Source organism: Miniopterus schreibersii (assembly GCF_964146895.1).
Source record: "Miniopterus schreibersii genome assembly, chromosome: 16".
In the NCBI taxonomy this organism is placed as follows: Eukaryota; Metazoa; Chordata; class Mammalia; order Chiroptera; family Miniopteridae; genus Miniopterus; species Miniopterus schreibersii.
Window position 1 is genome coordinate 45,648,300 of NC_138116.1, and position 23,444 is coordinate 45,671,743.

Consider the following 23,444-nt stretch of genomic DNA (forward strand, 5'->3'; position numbering starts at 1 on the left):
TAGGCAGAGTGGCTCGAGATGTTTTTCAACAGGGTGGGGCAGTTGCTTCACCCAAGCAAAGGCTGCTTGGATGGTAAAGGTCTACCTGGGAAAGATGTCCTCTGCCACATGGGGGAATGACTCAGCACAGGAATCTAGATGGCCACCCTCTGAACTGTTATCCCAGAGCCCACAGCCCTAGATTCTCCTCACACAGCACCAGTCCACTCTGCCCTCCCTCCACTGGAGCCCAAGGTGAGTGGCTGCACAGAAAACTTTGTTCATTGCCCCTTTAAGAGGGTGTCTGTTTTTACAGCCAAATGTTATGTGGGCACCTTTCTCAGTTCTGGTGCTCTGGGCTGGGGAGCCCAGCTTGGGGTTTAGACCCCAGAGTTCTCAGTGGGAACCCCCCACAGCTGATATATCCCTCTGGACCTTTAGCTGCTGCCTGTGGGAGTCCAGCCAGCCTTCTCTCACCTCCGCAGTTCCTACCAGTCTCTGTGCGGTCTCCACGTTAGGTCTTTGGTTATGAGGGTGCTCTTCAGCTAGTTTTCAGTTGATTAATAAGGATGATTTTTCTGTATTTTAATTGTAATTCCAATTTGGTCCTTGGAGAGTGTTAGTGTAGCTTCCACTCAATGTGCTGCCGTCTTAGAATCTCCAGCACAGCATTTCTTAATCTGTGTGCACCTAACAACAGAGTGCCAAGGTGCATGAAGCAAAAACTGATAGAAATACAAGGAGAAATAGATGATTTATATACTGGCATGACTGGAGACTTCAACACCTCTATCAGAAATGGAGATCTAGCAGGCAGAAAATCAGTAAGGACAAAGAGGAAAGCGTATTATTATATGGAGGTGCCATAGGTGACAGTCTGACAGGAGTCACAGCTGGGTGGTTTAAGAGATGGATGAGAGGAGGGAGGGGAGAATAGTAAGGAGAAAAGGTGACCCCACTGCACCTTCGAGCCAGTATATGAGAGTTGTGGGAGAGCAAACGGCTACCACTGGCAATGGTCCACAGCAAAATCCATTTCCTCAGGAACCAGACATTGTTGGAAGAAGGTGAAGGAGCCATTCAAAGTAGAGATTAAAGATGCAGGGGATTTTGCTGATGACAGACTGAGGACCAGAGGGTTTCAGAATATGGGGAGGGGTGGGAGATGGAGTCAGAAAATGGAGTGCACTGAATGATTTGGGATCCAGGGCATAGCTCAGGAAATCTGGACTTCCTGTGATGACTGAGAGGGATAAAGGGCATGATGAGATTGGTCCCAGTCATTTCCAGCAGATGGGGGTGGTAGGTTGGACACTGGAATAGTCGTGGGGATGGAAGGCCTTGCTAGGAGCTTCCACTGAACTCTTGATGGATGTGCTTACTTAATCTGTGGAAAGAGGTTTGCAGATAGTTTTGTCCTCCCCAGGGTGGCTCATCTCTCTTGGTAGATTACTGTAGAGATCTTCAGGGGTTTTGATCTTTAGTACCCGTTAAAGTTATCAAAGAAGGAGTGTAGTGTAGTAAGAGTCCAGATTTCCAGGTCTCGCCCTTTGTGATATTATCAGTTTCAAAGGTCTGTGCTGGGTAAGGCCCTTGGTTTACATTTTAACAGGTGCTTCTAGTGCAAGTAGTGATTGGACTATAAGAGTAATGTGGCTCTGAATCAGCACGTTCATGAGATATATCAGGATTCGAGGCCTAAGAAAATCTGGTCACTTGCTCTGCAGTCAGTCACCTGGTCTTAGGTCTCATGAAGGGTCCAGATCAAGACCCACCGAACATGTTGCTCCATGTAGATGCCACCATAACTTGACATTGGTAAGTTTGTTTCTCTTGGTGTTCTGCTTTGAGTATTTATCAGCTAATTTTATTTTACAAGGTTGGTACTTCTAGTATAGCTCATTGTTCACTTTTCCAATTTTATTTTGGCAAAGTAGAGCATGAAAGAGAAATTATAGAAATGCTCAAAAATGCACAAAAGTAAAATAATACAGCGAGCCCTTATTTACTCATTACCCAATGTCAACAACTATTAGCTTTTTGCCATACTAGAAGGAAACTTAAGTCTTTCATTTCCTGACTTATAAATTTGATTTTAAAATTGTTTGCTTTCACCTCATTCTGTGGCGAAGCTTATTTAATGCTTATATGATTGGGAGAAAAAGCTGTGTTGTATAACAGTGCATATTGGCTTTCTAGTATAAATGCAGTTTAAAATATAGCCCTTATGCTGTTACACTCACAATAAATACTGTGAATGTATAAAAGACATTTTAAATTTAAGGAATTCTGTGTTTTAATATAGACTGAAATTTGGCAAATCTTTTTTAATTGAAAAAGCTTTGAGGGAGAAGTAGGTGGAAAATTATGCATGGGGGAAAGTTGGAAATCTGCTAACATTGGGTGAAACAGATCGATCAAGTACTTACTGTGGGCCTGTCCTGACAAGGTGTAGCCGTGTCCTCGGGGAGGTATTTGCTAGGATGCTGGGAAAATAAAGTGATAGGGCGCTAACTAGGCTATTTTTAAATGACAGCTTAGAGATTGGTAATGGAAAAACCCTCTCAGATTATTATACTACCTTTTTCCTTTAGTCCTTCCAGTATGTGAAATTCCTTCCTGCATATTTTCTGGCACTAAAGTCAGTGCACTACATGGTTTAAGTAGGAGCATTATGAAAACTGTTTCAGAGTAAAGGCCATTTCTAGTTAAATTTCAAAATAATGTTTTTCAGGTCTAAAATGTAGCTTGGAATTCAGGGTTACCCATCATCCCAAACAAATTAAGGCAGATTGTCTAAAAGAGAGACAGTAAATAGAAGTCGGTTAATAATACAAATTCATGAGGACACCAAACAATTTTTTAGAATTCCAAATTATCTGTTTTCAACCATAAGCCTACTTGATATTAGAGAGCATTTAATATTTAATCGTCCGTGAATGACATACTTAATTTTTTCCTATTTTTCATTCTGATAAAATGTGCATAACATAAAATTTACTATTTTAACCATTTTTAAGTGTACAGTTTAGTGGTATTAAATACATTCCTAATGTGCCACCATCATCACTGCCTGTCTCCAGAACTTTTCATCTTTTAAAACTTAAATTCTATACTCATTAAAAATCACTCCTCGTTCTCCTTACCCCCCAGTCCCTGACAACCCTATTCTACTTTCTGTCTCTTCAGACCTCATAGAAGTGGTTTCCTACAGTATTTGTCCTTTTGTGACTTGCTTATTTCTCTTAGCATGTCTTCAGTGTTCATCCATTTTTTAGTATATTGCAGAACTTCCTTCCTTACTAAGGCCAAATAATATTTCATTGTATGTACATGTCGGATTTTGTTTATCCATTCTTTGGTTGATGGACATTTGGGTTACTTCCAAATTTTAGCTAATGTGAATAACACTGGTATGAACATGGATGTACAGAGATCTCTTTGAGACCCTGCTTTCAATGATTTTGAGTATATACCTAGCAGTGGAATTGCTGGATGGATTATATGGTAAATCTATTTTAAAATTTTGGATGAGCCCATGTACTGTTTCCCACAGTAGCTGTACCATTTTACATTCCCACCAACAACGCACAAGAGTTCCAATTATTCCACATCCTCCCTAATACTTATTAATTGCTGCTTTTTGATAATAGACATCTTAATGGGTGTGAAGCAGTATATCGTAGTTTTCATTTGCATTTCACTGGTGACTAAATGATGTTGATCATCTTTTCATATACTTACTGCCATTTGTATGTCATCTTTTGAGAAATGCCTATTCAAGTTTTTGCCCATTTTGAAACCAGGTTGCTTTTTTGTTGTTGAGTTTTAGTAGTTCTTTATATGTTCTGGATATTAATCGCTTATCAGATATATGGTCTGCAAATATTTTCTCCCATTATGTGTGTTGCCTTTTTACCCTGTGGACAGTATCTTTTAATGCACTTAATTTTTAAATTTTCATGAAGTCCATTTCATCTATTTTTTCTTTTGTTTCCTGTGCCTTTGGAATCATAGCTAAGAAATCATGGCCAAATCCAGTGTGAGCTTTTGCCCTGTGTTTTATTCTGAGAGTGTTTGTAGTTTTAGATCTTACATTTAGGTCCTTGATCAAGTTTGAGTTAATTTTGATATATGGTGATAAGTGAAGATCCATCTTCATCCTTTTTTGTTTTTGTTTTTGAGGGGTTTTTGTTTGTTTGTTAATCCTTATTGGAGGATATTTTTTCCATTGATTTTTTTTTTTTTTTTTTTTAGAGAGAGTGGAAGGGGGGGAGAGAAACATCGATGTGAGAGGGACACATTGATTGGTTGCCTCCGACATGCGCCCTTTTGGTGCTGGGGATCGAACCTGAAACCCAGGTACATGTCCTTGACTGGGAATTGAACCTGTGACCCTTTTTTTGTGCGGGCCAACACTAACCACTGAGCTACACCAGTCAGCGCTCTCAGGAGTTTTCTTAAAAGGCCCATGAACAGACTCTTGCTCACAGGCCCTCATCCTGAGCTCCAGCTAAGGGACAGCTGCTCAAAATGCACCAGACTCATATGAAGAGAAACTGAATTATGTGTCTTCAGGGTGAGGGCTGCCATTGTCCCTGTGTTAAGCCCTCCCCTAACACAATTTGGAGGAGCAAGCTGGCCCCAATTCTGAATCTGCATTAACTAGGTGGTCACTCTGGTGACTCGACTCCCTGATACCCCACTCCACCCAACTTGCGTACTTCCCTTGGCTGTTTCAGCAGCTTTACCTCACGAGCACCTTTGGCCTGCACTACAAGATTTCTTAAAAACTCCCCAAGGTCTGCAGGCCCCAAGGAGACAGCAGTTGTCTTCAGTGTGCCCTGTGCCATTTGCTGAGTGGCCCCAGGTCCTGCGTGGGTGGCAACCAGCCTGGGGTCTCAGTCTGGCCTCTCCCATGCACCTCCAGACAGCACAGACAGCTTCCAGCCACTGATTGTTTTATATTTTCTACCAGGTGGCCTGGGCCAGGCACATGCAGCGGCAGACCTCAGCCTGCACCAGAGCCCCAACCAAGAGGCCCCAGAGCCAACAGACCCGGTGGCTGGCCTAAGACCACAACAGAGCACCACCCAATGAACTCCACAAATGGCGTACCCAAAGGGTGCTCTCAGCAGGCATCAGAGTCCTGCTGGGGCGAATTTTGCTCTGTGGGGTTAGCCCACATTGTGGTTGTGTCCAGTCCTCAAAGCCAGTCAGCCTGAGGTTCAGCCCAACCCATTGATGAGCAAACAGCAATCAAACCTCACCTACTACAGAGGCACACACAGTCCACACAAGGGACACTCCTGCAGCACCTGTCTCAGGTGACCAGGGAGTCTGAGCCACTGAGCTGCACAGGACATATACTACATAAGGTCACAGACATAGTAGATCTACCTCACAGAAACAAACACAGAAAGTCATCCAAAATGAGGAGACAAAGAAACATGTCCCAAATGAAAGAACAGGAGAAAAGTTGACAAAAAGAACTAAATGAACTAAATGAAATGGAGGCAAGCAATCTACCAGATACAGAGTTCACAACAATGGTTATAAGGATGCTCAACGAACTTAGAGGAAGAATACATCAACTCAGGGAGAACATCAACATAGAGCTAGTAAACAAATATATAGGAACTGTACAAAAGAACCGTCAGAAATTTAGAATACAATAACAAAAATGAAGGATACACTAGAAGAAATCAACAAATTAGATGAAGCAGAGGATCAAATCAGTGATTTGGAAGACAAGGTAGCAGAAAACACCCAATCAGAACAGCAAAAAGAAAAAAAGAATTCCCCCCCCCCCAAAACGAGGACAGTTTAAGGGACCTGTGGGACATCAAGTGTACCTTTGTATCATAGGAATAACAGAAGAAGAATAGAGACAGCAAGTAATTGAAAACATATTTGATGAAATAATGACTGAAAACTTTCCTAACCTGGAGAGGGAAATAGACATACAAGTCCAGGAAGTGCAAAGAGTCTCAAATAAGATGAACCCAAAGAGACTCACACCAAGACTTATAATATACTTAAAATGGCAACAGTTAAAGACAGAGAGAATCTTAAAAGCAGCAAGAGAAAAACAGTTATCTACAAGGGAGCTCCCGCAAGACTCTCAGCTGATTTCTCAACAGAAACTTTCCAGTCCAGAGAGATTGGCAGGTAATACTCAAGTGACCTACAACCAAGATTACTCAGCAAGGTTATCATTTAAAATAAAAAGAGATATAAGGAGCTTCCCAGATAAAAAGCTACAGGAATTCATCACCAGTATTACAAGGAATGTTAAAGAGACATTTAAGAAGAAAAGAGGGGGAAAAAGAAACCAGAATAACAAAATTACAATAATTACCTATCTATCAATAATCACTTTATGGTGAAGGCATGGGAGTTGGGGGTGCAAGGTGGAGGGGGTCAGTGGGGGAAAAAGGGAACATCTGTAATACTTTCAACAATAAAGATAAATTAAGAAAAATAATAATCACTTTAAATGTATATGCCTTAAATGCTTCAATCAAAAGACATAGAGTGGCTAATAGATAAGAAAACAAGGCCCATATATATGGTATCTACAAGAGACCCACTTCAAATCAAAGGACACATACAGACTGAAAATAAAGGGGTGGAAAAACATATTTCATACAAATGGAAACAAAAATGCTGAGGTAGCAATATTTATATCAGACAAAATAGACTTTAAAACAAGGCTATAATGAGACAAAGGACAGTGCATTATGATAAAGGGATCGCTTCAACAAGAGGATATGACCCTTGTAAAATTTATGTACCCAGTGTCAGAGCACCTAAATTCATAAAGCAAATATTGATGGACAGTAATATATGAATTGTAGGGGGCTTTAACACCCTATTCACATCAATGAATAGATCATCCAGACAGAAAATCAACAAGGAAACAAGGGCCTTAAATGACATAATAGACCAGATGGAGTTAATTGATATTTTTGGAACATTTACCTCAAAGCAGCAGATTATACATTCCTTTCAAGTTCAAATGGAATATTTTCCAGGATAGACCACATGTTAGACCACACAAAAAGTCTCAATAAACTTAAGATTTAAACCATATTAAGCATTTTCTTCTACCACAATGGCATGAAACTAGAAATCAATTACAAGAAGAAAAGTGAAAATCACACAAATATGTGGAGGCTAAATTACATGCCACTAAACAATAAATGGGTTAACAACAAGATTACAGAAGCAATCAAAAATACTTTGAGACAAATGAAAATGAAAACACAACCACCCAAAAATCTATCAGAGTAAAAGCAGTTTTAAGAGGGAAATTCATAGCATTACAGGCTGACCTCAAGAAACGAGAAATCTCAATCTAACGTTACACCTAAACTATACTATAAGTCTGTATTAATCAACCCAGCATCATACTGGCATAAAAACACCCATAGGTCACAGGAACAGAATAGAGGATCCAGCAATAAATCCATGGCCACATGGTCAATTAATCTATAATAAAGGTTGCAGGAATGTACAATGAGGTGTGGACCCTGAGAAACAAGATTCTTACTAAGAGGGGCTCCTAGTGGACAACTGGACTCAAAACAGCAGCCTAGCAACCATTTCTATACAAGTGACTCATGCAAACTGCACTTGAATGAAGGAGAAGCCTGCACTGAACTGCCTGCCTACACTGTGTTCCTGCCATCTGATTCAGCCCTTATAAAGGAGTTCCTGGAATTGTATTTCAACCAATAGGACTGAGGCTTTTCCTGTATAATCAGCTGTGCAGCTGGGTCCTTATCAGCATCTTCACCGACCAATTAGAACAGCTCCATTCTGACCAATCAGGACAGTGCCTTTTGGACCAAGCTGTGAAGATTCGCAGTCTTTTGCATGAGAATGAACCAATCAGAGGCCAGACCAGGGCAGAGCAGAGCTGTGCAGCTGCAGAAGGGCCTGGCCCCAGGCCCATCTGGTCCCAAACCACCTCAGCCCTGCTGTTTCACAGCCCTGCTGCTTCATAATTGAACTGTAACACCATTGAGCAGTTTCATAGCTATGCTGTTCTCACAGCTGTGCTGCATCACAAGGGAGCTGTTTGCACTGAGTAAAGTTTCCTTCTTCACAACTGACCAAATTGGCAATTCCTATTGGCATTGAATTGGTGCCAAAGACCATTGGTTGATAGGGGTAAAAACAGTCTTCAATAAATGATGCTGGGAAAACTGAGCATATACATGCAAAAAAAGAAAAAGGAACTAGACCCCCTTCTTACACCATACACAAAATAAACTCAAAATCGGTTTAAAACTTATATGTAAGACCCAAAACCATAAAACTTCAAGAAGAAAACATAGACAGTAAACTCTCTGACATTACTCTTAGTAATATTTATGTTGATATGTCTCCTCAGGCAAGAGATAGAAAAGAAAACCATAAACAAATGGGACTACATCAAACTGAAAAGGTTTTGCACAGTGAAGGAAACCATCAACAAAATGAAAAGATAACCTACTGATTGGGAGAATATATTTCCTAATGATATATCCAATAAGGGGTTAATATACAGAATTTATAAAGAAGTCATACAACACAACACCAAAAAAGCAAAGCATCCAGTTAAATGGCAGAGAACCTATATAGACATTTCTCCAAATAAAACATACAGGTGGCCAATAGACATATGAAAATGTGCTCAGTGTCATAGAGATAAAAATTGAAACCACAATGAAATACCATCTCACCTGTCAGAATGGCTATCATCAATAAATCGACAAACAGCAACTGTTGATGAGGATGTGCATTGTTGGTGGGTTTATAAATTGGTGCAGCCACTATGGGAAACAGTATGAAGTCTCCTTAAAAAAATAAAAATAGAACTACCTTATGACTCAGCAGTTCCACTCTGAGTATTTATCCAAAGAAACCCAGAACACTAATTTGAAAAGATACATGCATCCCTGTTCATTGCAGCATTAGTTACAATAGCCAAGATATGGAAGAACCTAAGTGCCCATCAATGGATGACTGGATATAGAAGATGTGGTACATATGTTCAATGGAATATTACTTGGCCATAAAAACAAAAAAAATCTTTTTTCATTTGCAACAACATGGATGGACTTAGAAGGTATTATGTTAACTAAAGTAAGCCAGATAGGGAAAGACAAATGACATGATTTCACTTATATGTGAAATCTAAAGACTACTTGAGCCCGGCTGGCGTGGTTCAGCAGTTGAGCATCAACCTATGATCCAGGAGATCGTGGTTTGATTCCTGTTCAGGGCACATGCCCAGATTGCAGGCTCGATCCCCAGTGGGGGGCTTGCAAGAGGCAGCCAATCAATGACTTACATCATTGATGTTTCTCACTCTCCCTCACCTTTCCTCTCCCTGAAATCAATAAAGATATAATTAATATATATATATTATAAACAAGCCCTGGCCAGTGTGGCTCAGTTGGTTGGGTGTTGTCCCATGCACCTAAAAATCACCAGTTCAGTTCCTGGTCAGGGCACATGCCTGGGTTGTGGGCTTGATCCTCGGTAGGGGGCATGCAGGAGGCAGCTGATGGATGTTTCCCTCTCACACCAATGTTTCTCTCTCCCTCTCTCCCTCTCTCTGCAAGACTCAATAAAAAAAATCTTTAAAAACACATGAATACTGTAAAACAAGCAAAACAGAAACAGACTCATAGATACAGAAAACAAACTCATGGTTGCCAGATGGGAGGGAATGTTGGGGGCTGGGTAAAAAGGGTGAAGAGATACAAAGTACAGTTGATATTTACAAAATAGTCACAGGGATGTCAAGTACAGCATAGGGTATATATAGTAAATAATATTGTAATAACTGTGATGCCAGGTTGGTACTAGATTTATCAGGGGGATCAGTTCATAAATTAAATCAGTGTCTAACTACTATCCTGTACACCTGAAAGTAATATAAAATAATATTGAACGTTAATGTAATTGTAAAAATAAAGTAAAAGTTTTCAAAGATGCTAATTTAAATATAGCAGCTCAGCTCCGGCTAGACAGGGAAAGCCTTAGTCCCATTGGTTGAAATACCATTCCAGGAGCTCCTTTATAGGGGCTGGATCAGGTGGCAGAACACTTCAGGCAGGCAGCTCAGTGCGGGCTTCTCCGTGAAGCATGGCTTATGTGAGAGGCCTCTGTTGAGCAGTGGGCGCTAGGCTGTGTTTTTAAATTTGAGCCCAGTCAGGAGCCCTGGTTCTCAGGGTCAACAATAGTCTTAATGAGGATCTCTTGTTTGTGACCACTCACTTTTCTCTCCTAACTTTCAAGATTCTTTCTTTGTCTTTGCCTTTCGAAAGTTTGATTATAAATGTCTTGGTGTGGGTCTCTTTGAATTCATTATATCTGGAGTTGTTGAGTTTCTTGGCTGTTTATTTTATGACTCACCACAGTTGGGAAGTTTTCAGTCATCATTTCTTCAAATATCCCTCTGCCCCTTTTCCTTTGGATACTCCTGCAAGGCCTATGTTGGTTTGCCTTGTGTGCCCCACAGGTCCCTTATACTCTGTTCGCTTTTCTTCAGTCTTTGTAGTTCTGTTCCTTTGAGTCAGTAATTTCCATTATCTTGTATTTCAGTTCGCTGATTTTTTGTCCTGCCTTGAATCCCTCTAATGTATTTTTTAGTGCAGTTATTTTACTTTTCAGCTCCAGTATTTCCGTTTTAGGTTTTCTGTCTCATTATTTGTATTTCCATTTTTTCATACATTAGTTTCTTTACTTTCTATACACCTTCCTTTAGTATTTTGAGCATCTTAAGACAGTTTTTATCTTTTTTTGGGTGTAGATCTACTTCCAGATCTTTTTCAAGGATAATTCCTGTTGGTTGATTTTTTTCTTTGGGCCATACTTCATACTTTCCTGTTTCTTTGTATACCTTTTTATTATTTTGTTGAAAACCATACATTGGAATCTAACAATGTGGTAACTGAAAATCATATTTTTCCCTTCCCTACTATTTACTGGGTTTTTGTTTTGTTTTTATTTATGTTTTTTTGTTGTTTTTGTTTGTTTGTTTTTGTAGGCTGTCTCTGTGCCAAGGATCAGCTTGATCTTCTCAGGTCTTTTCTCAGCCTGTGCCCTTCCATGGGTATGCATGGTCACTTTTTTTTTTTTTTAAATATATCTTTATTGATTTCAGAGAGAGGAAAGGAGAGGGAGAGAGAGAGCTAGAAACATCAATGATGAGAGAGTCATTGATCGGCTGCAGCCCGCAACCCGGGCATGTGCCCTGACCGGGAATCGGACCCTGATCGCCTGGATCCTAGGTCGACACTTAACCGCTGAGCCACGCCCGGCCAGGCATGCATGGTCACTTTCAGTTTTCTCCAAACATTTAGTTGCTTTTGAATGTCCTCCTACTTAAATACCTGGGAAGCCAATTCAGGACGACGAGGAGGGACTTGCAACAATTGGGAAGGCATAACAGTGGCTGGCAGCTTCTTTGTCTGCAGCTCTGTGATAAGAAGTAGGGATCAGCAATTGGAGCACAGATCCCCACTATTTGGAGGACGGAGTCCTTTTTGCCCACATGCATTCCCGTCAGCTGTGTACAAGCTGCTCCCGGGCCTGCTATTCAGCTGCCTGTCACTGGGTGGGCCATGTGAAGCTGCTACTGTTCGCAGAGCTGAAATGGATTGAAATACCCCGCATTTACCCTGCAAGCCTCCTCCTGAAATTTTCAAGCCTTCACTAGTCTCAGAGTTTCAAAATATTATACCACACAGATTCTGTCCGTGCCGCTGTTTTCTAGGTGGAAACGGATTTCTAGTGCTTCCTACTCCACCATCTTTCTAGAATCCTTCTAATGTACAGTGTATTTGTTTATCACTTTTATTGTTTGTTTCTCCCATTGGTATGTCATCTCCATGAGGAAAGTGGCCTGTTTCTTATTCACTGCACCTCAGAGCCTGGGACAATTGACATAAAGTAGGTGCTTAGTAAATATTTGTCAGATGAACCTATACTATAGCAGATGTGTTAGCATAGGTAGCTAGATATTAATGGAGGAGAGGAGCAAAGGGAATCAGACATTATTAAGCATAATCACCTGGGGAGCATAAGCCTGCTGAACCCGGGAGCTATGCCTTCACACACTCCCCAGGTAACCACCAGTCTGTTCCCTGCCGATCGCTGGGGCAAGGGACGGGACAATAAAGAAGGTAGCACATGTGCAGCAGGAGCCAAGATGGCAGCCCCAGAGGCCTGTCTGTTAAACCTGGGGAACGAATAGATTGGTTAGAAGGCAGACCAGTGCAAGCCTGCGAAAGCTTGGAAAGTTGATCAGTTATTTTGAAAAAGCGCCTTGCCCTTCCCAAGCCTGACATAATGTAATCCCAGCAAACAAAGCCTGTCTCTCTCATGCTCCGTAGCACGTGCTCGCCCCATTGGTTGGTGTGTTCTCTCCCTTTCTGTACCAACCATGTGGGTCTAGCAGTCACCTGGGGCCCATGGCAGACCACACGGGCTCCAAAGGACTAAGCTTTAATATGACAGAGACTCTGGACACTGGCCTTGATGAAGACAAGACTGGATTTTTTTCCATGGCGGGACAGATGGAGATGGGACGCTGGAAACTCAGGGGCAGCCTTCTACCTGAATAAATCTTACCATGTCACCGTCTCTCATATGTGGGTCCGTGGAATGCTTTCCTCTTGATCCCGTGGAAGAACACGATTTCCACCCGCAGCAGATATAGTGGGTAATTGTGCCCAATCTAGAATATAAGTATTGTGAGTTTCTGTGTTTTATTCTTTTTTTTTTTTTTAATATATCTTTATTGATTTCAGAGAGAGGAAAGGAGAGGGAGAAAGAAAGAAACATCAATGATGAGAGAGTCATTGATCGAGCCCACAACCAGGGCATGTGCCCTGACCGGGAATCAAACCCCGATTGCCTGGATCCTAGGTCAACACTCAACCACTGAGCCACGCCCAGCTGGGCTCTGTGTTTTATTCTTAAGTTTCTGAAACTGGTGCTGGTACAGCTCCTTTTAGATACTCTGGTGTGAGCTCTAGCACTTCTTTAAATACTGGATTCCTGATTTCATATTTACATTGGTGCCTTTTCTGTCTTGCTGCTGTTATGCATAATTTTTTTTTTTTTTAAATACATCTTTATTGATTTCAGAGAGAGGAAAGGAGAGGGAGAGAGAGATAGAAACATCAATAATGAGAGTCATTGATTGGCTACCTTCTGCACTCCCCCAACTGGGGAGCGAGCCCGCAACCCGGGCATGTGCCCCAACCGGGAATCAAACCCCGATCGCCTGGATCCTAGGCCGACGCTCAACCGCTGAGCCACACCCGGCCGGGCTATACATAATTTTTTAAGGTAATAATCTAAAGTTTAAGAGTCACAAACTAGCAGCTGTCCCTGGTTGTGTCTTGTGAGGCTAGCACAGTGGTTTGAATTGTTTTGACTTTGAATTAAAGCTTTAAGCCAGGCCTGTCCTTTAGATAGGCCACCTCTTTGTGGTTTTACAGTGATTATTTCTTTCATTGTCACAGTGATAATCACTTAAATTTTGTTTCTTTGCTATCAGTTTTCCCATCTAGGCTGTGAGTTCTATGAGATCAGAAGCCATGTCTGCTTGGCTCATTGCCTCATGCCCAGTCCCAGCGCGTCTGGGACTAGACAGCACCGGGTGGGTAGTTGCGTGGATGAGCAGGTGGCATCCAGACCTGGAATGGTCCACAGCGTGTGAGGTGTGGATATAAAGTAATCTGTTTTGTCTTTTTATCAAACATATTTAAACATGGATAGTCCTTAAAGCTGCCAGCGTGGCTGCCATTGCTCAGCTCAGCCCTGAAACCCTCTGTGGGAATTGCCTGTCCTCAGTCATCTGGGAGTGAGCGCATGTTTGTTCGGGATATTAGCATTTTCGCAGTGCTTTCCTACGTCTTCTCACTGAAGTAGTGCTCTTCCTTTTGAAATTAGGGCACTTAGGTGCAGAGAGAGTAAATTTGCCTGTATCAAACAGCAAGTGCATGACAGGACCTGACCCCAGCACCCAGGGCCCCTGCGGTGCTTCTTCTCCCCCATGGTGATGCCTTGTCTGGTTTGTGTGTTTTCTAGGAAAAGGGGTGAGATCACTCCGGCATCTTCCAGTAATACTAAATTCATTTTGTGAAGCACATTAGAAATCAACATTGTTTTTTGAGTCAAGATGTCTAGGTAGCCAGCAGAAGTGCTGTGTTTTTTTTTGAAGAGACAGTTTCATTATAAATGCTGTTTTTAAAAACTGAACTAAGAGTTTGGCTCGTAGTGAACAGTTAGCGCTGGCGCCTTGTTCCCTTGCAGGCAGCCTGCACTGCAGGGTCTGGAGCTGGGCTTGGTGCCTCTGTTCTCCTTGGCTGGGACTGCTGTGCCATGAGTGCTCAGCCCTGACTGGGGAGCAGGGCTTGCTTCAGCGGGTTTCTCTTCCTAGGACTGGACGTTCAGAGCCTGGTCTGAAATATTCTCCAGCCTTCCTTTTGGTATTATTTTTACTAATGCCAGCCTGGAATCCTTTAAACTGGGGGCTCTGAGGCTGGCATCCCAAAATACAACCACATCTGTGGCTTGTTCCAACACTCTAGGGAGGGCTAGCTGACCTGAAGGTGTCCTCTGGCCTCTAGTCTAAGTCACTCTGCCCCAGGTCAAAAGATCAGAGAAGACTCTGGTGCCAAGACCCACTTCTTTCACAGTAGCTGCCACCTGAGGTAGGATATTTGTCTTTCTTTTCAGTCGAAGACAGCCTGAGCAGCTACTGCTCACTTGCTTCATACCAAAAAAGAGCAGCTTTACTCTGCTTTTACTTTCTGAAAATAGACACCTGTTTTCAGATGCATTTTCAGATATGGGTCATAAGCATGACCCATAGCTTATGTCACCTTTAATAGATCAGCTGTTTGGAGCTGTGTGTCAGTTATGGGATATAAGAACGGGTAGGTATGTGGCAACCAGATCCTAACTGCTCTTGGTGATTCTAAGCTGCTTCTTGCCGCAGGATTTCAGCACCCTGCCCTTTAGCCTGGTTTTCTTGCGCGTAATGTGGAAAATTACTTCAAGACAAGGCCTTTTCACAAACCTGAAATTATTATTAGCTTTTAACCTCGGAGAGTTTTCACATTCCCTTCTTTGATTTCAGATGTGTCTGTTGGTGGTTTGATTTCTGTGTGGTTTCTAAGTAGATTCCAACAGTCTGTTTTTATTAATAGTACAATTTTAAAGATTTTCATGATTGCTTGAGAGAAGAAGGAATATTAGGAACAGATTCCATCTGTGAAGTGTAGAATTTTCATTAAAGTATGAGAAATGGAACAAATGTTATAAAAGGTGACATTTCTAATCAGTTGCTTTCTTGATGATCGTCTTATTTCTAGTGTGAGGTTCTAAAAGTCCTTTAAAGAACCTCTCAGTGGGAAGTAAGAGAGCAGCTGAATTCTGAAGCCACGAACTTCCTGGCTGCCCAGCCCCAAGTAACACTCTCCTGAGAAGGAACTGTCTGCCTTTACACTCTTTCAGCTTAAGTCTATAGCTCCATAGCCTTGACGTGTGGCAGTCCCAGCAGATGGGCTCAGCGTGTGAACGCCTGCACTCTCTGGCTCCCTCGTGCCAGCTGACAGGCCGCTCCAGGTGACTTCCCCGTCAGTGCAGAGGGTGCCCGCGAGTGCTGACTATTGAGGTGCACCTTGTACTCCCAGACCAGGTGTGACCTGTTTGTCATTTCTGTTTGAGGGGGGTGACCCCACCTTCTCTCTTTTATAACCCCCCCTTCCATATTCCTGTCCTGCCTTCCTATGTGGCTCATAGTGGTACTGGGCCACTCTGTCCATTCTTTCTACAAGCTGATCTCTAAATGCTAGAAATTGTGAGCAAGATTTTTCCCCTAACTCCCTTTTAATGCCATCCATCTTACCTTTCCAGTTATATCTGAAACTATCAGTTAAAAGCCTTTTGGTATAAAATGCAAAATTTATAAACATATTTCAGTCCTTCTTGTATGCCATTTTCAGAGAAAACAGGCCCTCTTTGAACTTGCTTTACATAAGAGATGGATTTCCTAGTCTGGAGTTGTGGCCAGCCAAGACACATTCCTTTCTTCTACTCTTGAGCTGTCCCTTTTGCTTAGAGAAGGCCCCAGTTACCACAGCAAGGCTATGGGGCCGAGCTATCTCTGTGTCTAGCTCTCTTGGCTGCCTTGACTGCCAAGAGTGAGACGGAAAGAGTTGGCACAGCTGTCTCTGAGAGCCCAGGGAGGCACAGCGGCCCTGGGGCACATCGGTGTGACCGCATGCACTGAAGAGTGGAATAAAAGTTGGGAGGTTTGTAAGAATTTGAAAAACCCCCATGAAGAGTTGGCATTTGCTGATGTGACCAGCTTAACCCAGTCAGGAAGGTTACCCTGAAATCGAACCTGATTCTCTCAGGTAAATGGTTTGCTCTGGAGTGTCTTTTCCCACCAGCATTGTCTTGAGTTAGCTGGAAAGCCAGTGCTGATTTCTGACTTGCTTGCATCCTGATGCTGTGACAACTGTCAGGCTGAGTGCAGATGTGTGCTGTCCTCACAGAAGCTGGCCTGTGGGTGAGATGGGTCCCACTCACATGGTGCCATATTTGCCAGGAGATCATGGCTGGCAGGCAGTGTCTGGTCAGGTGCTCAGGGAATCCCGGAAGGGTACAAGGCTGTGCAGTTCTCTCTTTTTTTTATGTCAGAGCTGTCGGCTTGGGTGTTAGACAGGAACATGAAAGTGCAGTGTGTTAGAAGCTCTACTTGTCCTCCAGTAGGAGCCCTGCCTGGTGGCTTTGTTCACATCCTGCTCCTTCCGGGGTCTGGAAGACGGTGGAGGGATATCAGCTCGCCTGCCCTCTTCCTGAGGTGTGGCCTCAGTGACCAATGGCAGCCACATTTTCTGAAACAAACCTTGAGATATGGGATCCTGACTTGACAAAGTTGGGTTTTATTTTCTATCAGTTAATTTAATTAAACTATAGATATGAAGTTATAAAAATTTAATTAAAACCACAGGAAAGTATATGTTTAATGAGTTTCCTTTATTTAGAAGAAACCAGTTTTCATAAACTAGGGACTCTTTCAGACAGCCTTGGAAATCTGACTGCTCTGAAACTCATTCCTGGGCCAGGAGCTTTTAGTCAGTTGGGTTGTGATGGTGCTGATGGCAGCTACATTTACCGAGCACTTACTGGCACCAGGGACCATGCGCACATTTCCATGGACTAATTCATCCGATTCAACAAACCTGCGAGGTGGGTACTCACATACCCTAATTTACAGATGAGAATACTGAAGCTCAGAGCTGTGAAGTCCCTCACCCAGGCTGGCAAGTGGCTGAACCAGGATGTGAACCCAGGCAGGCTGTCTCGAGGGTTCCTCCTTGTAACCCCTGTACTGTGTGTGTTTTCTAGGCGGTCTCTGAAACCTCTGAATTTCGAGAGGCAACAGGCTGAGTACTGGTGCTTGGAGCTGCCCACACAACACACACACACACACAGAACCTTCAGTGCAGCTCAGGCTCAGCCCAGCTATAGGTGTCACTCAGGCAGAGTCCTTAGCCTGTGTTTGGAGCAGTGTGCAGGGTTGTTTCCACCCTGCTGACCAGGGGGAGCTCTGATTCCCAGCCCAGAGGCTGAGCCCCACTGCCCTTTTGTGAGCAGTGTCCCCATCCCCCTGGTCATCCTAGGCAGCAACTGGTCCCCACATGATTCTGGGCCAGGCAGGGTGGTTCCTTTTCTGACCTGCCTGGTATAAGGACCTGGGATTGCAGTGGGAAAAAGCTCTTCCCAAACAACTATCCTGCTGGGTTGAAAGCCCTGCCTCCCAAGTTTATTACCTAAAACCTCTGAGCTATAATTACCTTGAGGCCTACTTGTGTTTTATGTCAATTGCTGTAATTTTTTGGTGAAGCTACACCATGAAACTGGCAATCATTTCTGCCCCCAGCAGTCACTCCTCCTGCTCCCAGGAAACACTTGCAGCAACGTTTTAAGTACTTCCAGGTGCCAGACAAAGGATCCTTGGGTCCTAGCATATACCCTGGGATTCAGCCGGCATTATGGCCAGAACAGGCCTGAGCTTCCTGTTGGGCAGGGCGGTGCCATCAGTACCCAGGTGGATGCTTTAAATTGGTTACTTTAATTACCCTACCATCCAGCTGTAGGCCTGGCACAATAGGGTGAGAGCGAAATGTATTCACTTAGACAGTGGCTGGGGTCTTTCAGAAGTAGATTAAGTGGAGGTTGATTGGGAGTCGTTTTACAGGTGTTTATCCAAGACTGCAATTAGTTTTTTATGGTGAGTGAGAATTTAGGTGTGTTTGGAAAGGCAGGTGAAGAGTTCATCTAAGTACTAGACTAGCTGACCTCACAGTTCACATTGGAGCAGAATCCAGTTGCCTTGGAACAGCTTGGTTTTGATCAGGATAGCCCACCCTGAACCTAAAGGATCAGAGCCACTTGGGAGGTAGGAAGTGGGTGCTGGCGCTGAGTGGGCTCTGGCTCCAGGGCATGCGCAGAGTTGGTGTTGTCCTGGGACAGGAAGCAGAGTATTTTAGAGATGAGGAGTTGAGGAGGTAGGACATGTAGTAGGTGGCGAGGTTTCACAATCGCTCCTAATGTGATGAGTGCGTGGGAGCTTTGGCTGCTTCACAGGAACTCTGCCCATGGTTTTCAGCCTCTCCTTCGCTGAAGAGGGTCACTGTGCTCATAACACCGCAGTCCTGCCGGGGCTGTGGGAGACGCTGGCCACCTGACAAGTAGCCTCACGGCGTTTCTTTCAGAGTGACTGACGCGGTATTGCTCCTCCTTCACCCACATCTCCCCTCTTGGCTGTTGCTTTAGACACAGGGGCATAGGTGAGTGATGGGAGGCTGGCAGGAGGAAGGAAATTAGGGGCAGTTGTGGAAAAAACCTGTGTGTTTCCTAAGAATTGACTGCACACTGTTGCACAAATGCTCATGTGGCCTCCTGGTGTCACCTGTCCGACTGGCTCGTCGGTGATGCTGAGGGAGAACTGCCTTGGTGCACTGCAGGGCTACCTGCTCCATAGCCTGAGCCAGGGCCCTTCTGGGCAAGGCCAGCTCCCTGTGCTGAATTCCATTTGGGTGTCCAGGAGGCCTGTGGCAAGAGCACACTTGGGGGCCGTTGCAGGTGCCACCCAGGGATGCCCCACTCAGGAGCATCATCTGCTCAGGGAGGAGTATAAAGATTGGTTTGATTTTTTTTTTTTTGTCCTTTGAAAAAAAATTTTTTCTAGTTTCACAAATACCCAGGAATTTAAAATGATAATGGTGTTACTTAAGTTTCCTAAAATAGGTGTCTGAAGGAGAATCAGGTGAGTACTCATACACTAGTGCTCCTGTGACACTCACCAGGTAACTGGGCCCCAAGCTAAGTGACTGTCTCAGCCTGCCCTGGGTCACTGTGCACCTCTGAGGCACAGCATGAGGTCTGTGGCTTTGCTCTCTGCTCCTGTCAGTGCAGAGAGAGAGAAGCAAGTTCCATGATGCACAGGATAGGAAGACTGGCTGGACTCAGAACTGAGGTCCTCGCAGGAGACACTTGGGCTCTGTATCTGACTAGGAGAAGAACGTTGGCATGTTTCTTGAGTTTTCCCATTTTTGTAACTAGTTTATTTGGTTTTGGTTCTTCCAGGAAGAGTCTGCTGACAGTGAGGGTCATGGACTTTGTCACCTCGACGGCCGCCGCGCCCCTGCTGTTTGGCTGCGTGGGCATCTTCAGCCTCTTCAAGCTGCTGCAGTACATGCGGATGAAGGCCTGCCTCCAGAATGCTGTGGTGGTCATTACAGGCGCGACCTCGGGGCTGGGGCGAGGTGGGTCCTGGATGCAGGGCTCTCGGGAAGGAAAGTTGGCCTGAGCTTGAGGAGCAGCTCGGCTGCCCAGGGACCACCAGCACAGGTGCAAATAAGCGAAGCGGGTTGGTGACGGGAACCGGAGTATGTCGCTGTCCTCAGTCCAGTTGGTAAAAGCAAGAGCTTAAGTGCAGTGAGACTTTCAGCATCAGTTTTGGGAGGCAAAGGCTCGTGAGGAAGACCGAGCAAAGTGGAGACTGCAGGTCCATCCAAGGGGGCGGCCTTACTCCACACCCGCTGGATGTTGATATAGGGCTTTTTATGTGAAGGCTCCCAATTTTTAAATATGGACAACGACCTACCTCTGTGAGGGCCAAAGCATGCCTTTTCCTGGGCCCAGCCAGCACCATGGTTTATGGCCTTGGTGTCATCTTTTCCACGTCTTCTCTTTTTTGTTGTTAACTCTCACCCAAGGATATTTTTCCATTGATTTTTGGGGGGGGGGGGTAGAAACATCACTGTGAGAGAGACCCCAATTGGTTGCCTTCTACACATGCCCCATCCCGGGCCAGGGATGGAACCTGCAACCCTGGTACGTGCCCTTGACTGGAAATTGAACCCGCAACCCTTTGGTGCTCGGGCCAACGCTCCAACCACGGAGCCATACCTGCCAGGGTTCCACACATTCTCTTGACTGGGCCATGCCTCCAGCAGTACTCTGGACATAGCTTTGGCAGGGTTGGAAACAGAGAAAGTGATGCCTCAGCTAACCAGTTTCTCCAGGTTAGTTCCAGTCTGATTCGGTGAACACCTTGAGCTTCTAGGTCCCAGTGAGTCACGGTCCCTACCTCCCACCACAAATGAGTTTGTAGAGCTGTCCTCATTTCCCTTACAAACATATATATTGACTTTGGCAGTGAAGGGGAGCGTTATGTCACCCCCAAATATGCCACTTTGGCATGTTGATTATTTTGAATTAAAGTTACTGCCTTCCTTTGATCCCTCGAAAGCACAGATAAACCTCCCATGTGGAAGGCACTTCACTGACAATCAGTGGCTGGTAATAACTGTGGTGCCCGGTGGGTGCCAGACCTGTCAGGGGCCACTTTGTAAAGTGTGTGATGTCTGATCACTACACTGTACACCTGAAACCAGTACACAGCAATGTTAAATGTCAGCTGTAATTGGAAAGGTTTTTTAAGAAAGGTCCCCTCCCTGCACCAGGAGGTAGGAGGCATTCTTCTCACCAGAGGTGGTGAGTTCCAGGCTGAGAAGGCCATACAACAAACGTGGGTAATTCTCCACGAGTTTACTGCCCAAAGCTTGAACCCCTTTGTCTTGTCAGTTCTTCACAAATGTATTGTCTGTTCACTTTTTGTCTAAAAGATACAAACACTGCCTGCTTTGGTCACTTCCTAGAGCTTCATGTTGAATGGGGGGGCTCTTCTACACACTAAGTGAAAATGTTTCCCCCATTAACCTGTCTTACGTTGACCTAATTGTTAGAACAGCCCTGGCAGTTAGAGGGAAGAAGGGGAGTTGCCCTTCCTACAGCAGGCGCACAGAGGACAAACTTGGGCATGGGGCGTGGACCCTCTGGCTTTGTCCTCAGCACCTGCATACACGCGCAGCCTCCTACACCAGCACGTCATCCACACTTGAGCTCTGTTCCATGAAGGCCGAAAGGCGCCCAAATTGTGGTGGACCCACCATTGCTGCATCTTTGGTTGGTGATAGTGCAGCCAGCATGGATGGGGCATCTCCCACGGGCCAGGCGCTAGGCCAGGTGCTGGGACACAGATGGAAGACAAGGCCCAGCCCATCCCTCACGGGGCGCACGGTCTAATGGAGAGGCAGGGACTTACCTCAGTATTGCTATGTCAGTAACGGGGCCTCCCAGCCAGCCTGGTAGAGGGAAGATACGTTTATTTATATGCACTGGCTGTGCATTGGATGCTTATGGCAGCTGAGAGTCAGAGAAGGCACGACTTACCCTAGGACTTCTAGCCCGAAAGTGTGAAGCCAAGATTTAAACCCACACCTCTGACTTCAGAACTCAGTCTTGTCTTACCTGAGGGGGATTTGACCAAGGAACAAGAAGGGGGGCCAGCAGGAAGGGCCTTGCAGCAGGCCAAGGCTGGGAGCAACGTGCTGTGCAGGGGCTGGGAGCACTTGGGGTGTCGTGGGAACACAAAGGAGCAGACAGGGTCTGTCTGCACGGTGAGTGGTGCAGGCAGCTAGGGGGAGCCTGGGAGCTTTGGTGGATGGATTCCTTTGTGCTCACTATGGTGTTCGGGGGAGCCTCTGGGTGAACCCTGACCTGTCATTAGGTACACAGACCTGCACGGGGACAGCTGCCTCCAGGCCCTTTGCCACAGTTGTCCCCTGACCCTGACCTCACTTGATACTATATATAGGTTAGTCAGCAGCTGCTTCTCTTAATGTCAGAGAGAAGCATTTTTCTGAGAATCCCTAAGGAGTGTTTGAGGGTGGGTGAGATGGAAAGGTATGGGGCAGTGGGTGCTCCAACAGGCAGACACTGGAGGTGGACGTTGAGACGGACACTGTTCTCGTCATCGTCGCTCCCTGCTTCCTTTTCCGGACACCAGGATTGTGAAGGGAGTAGAAAATATAATTAAAAAAACCCACCCTGTGAATATTTATATGTAGAGATAGATAGATATAATGTCATCCACTTCCTGAATTCCAACTCACTCTGCTTATATTCTTCCCCATTTAACATGTTAGGGACAGGACTGCATATATCTCTTTCCCCTCCAGCCAAATAAAATAGGAACAGATTAGCCTGGCTGGTGACAAAGTGGTTAGAGCATCGGCTTGCGCACCAAAGGGTTGCGGGTTCAATTCCCAGTCAAGGGCATGTGCCTGGGTTGCAGGTGCGATCCCCACCCTGGTCAGGGTATGTGCGGGAGGCAGCCAGTCAATGTGTCTCTCTCATGATGTGTCTCTCATGATGTGTCTCTCTCATGATGTGTCTCTCATGATGCGTCTCTCATGATGCGTCTCTCTCATGCTGCGTCTCTCTCATTGATGTGTCTCTCATGTCTCTCTCATGATGTGTCTCATGATGCGTCTCTCTCATGATGCGTCTCTCTCATGATGCGTCTCTCTCATGATGCGTCTCTCTCATGATGTGTCTCTCGTGATGCGTCTCTCGTGATGCGTCTCTCGTGATGCATCTCTCTCGTGGTGCATCTCTCTCGTGGTGCGTCTCTCTCGTGGTGTGTCTCTCATTGATGCGTCTCTGTCATGATGCGTCTCTCTCATGATGCGTCTCCCATGATGCGTCTCTCTCATGATGCGTCTCCCATGATGCGTCTCTCTCGTGATGCGTCTCTCTCGTGATGCGTCTCTCTCATTGATGCGTCTCTCTCATGATGCGTCTCGTGATGCGTCTCTCATTGATGCATCTCTCTCGTGATGCGTCTCTCTCGTGATGCGTCTCGTGGTGCGTCTCTCATGGTGCGTCTCTCTCGTGATGCGTCTCTCGTGATGCGTCTCTCTCGTGATGCGTCTCTCATTGATGCATCTCTCTCGTGATGCGTCTCTCTCGTGATGCGTCTCTCTCGTGGTGCGTCTCTCTCGTGGTGCGTCTCTCTCGTGATGCGT

The 23,444-nt window shown here is 44.9% G+C and overlaps 1 protein-coding gene across 4 annotated transcripts in view; it reads left to right on the plus strand.

Moving 5' to 3' along the window:
* DHRS7B (dehydrogenase/reductase 7B) overlaps positions 1-23,444 on the plus strand; it is a 73,203-nt gene that overhangs the window by 14,542 nt on the left and 35,217 nt on the right. For all 4 annotated transcript variants that reach the window (XM_081116160.1, XM_081116159.1, XM_081116158.1 and 1 more), the window contains one exon: positions 19,657-19,835. In XM_081116160.1, the coding sequence (XP_080972286.1) occupies positions 19,682-19,835 (154 nt within the window). In that variant the 5' untranslated portion in view covers positions 19,657-19,681. The remainder of the gene's footprint in view (positions 1-19,656; positions 19,836-23,444) is intronic.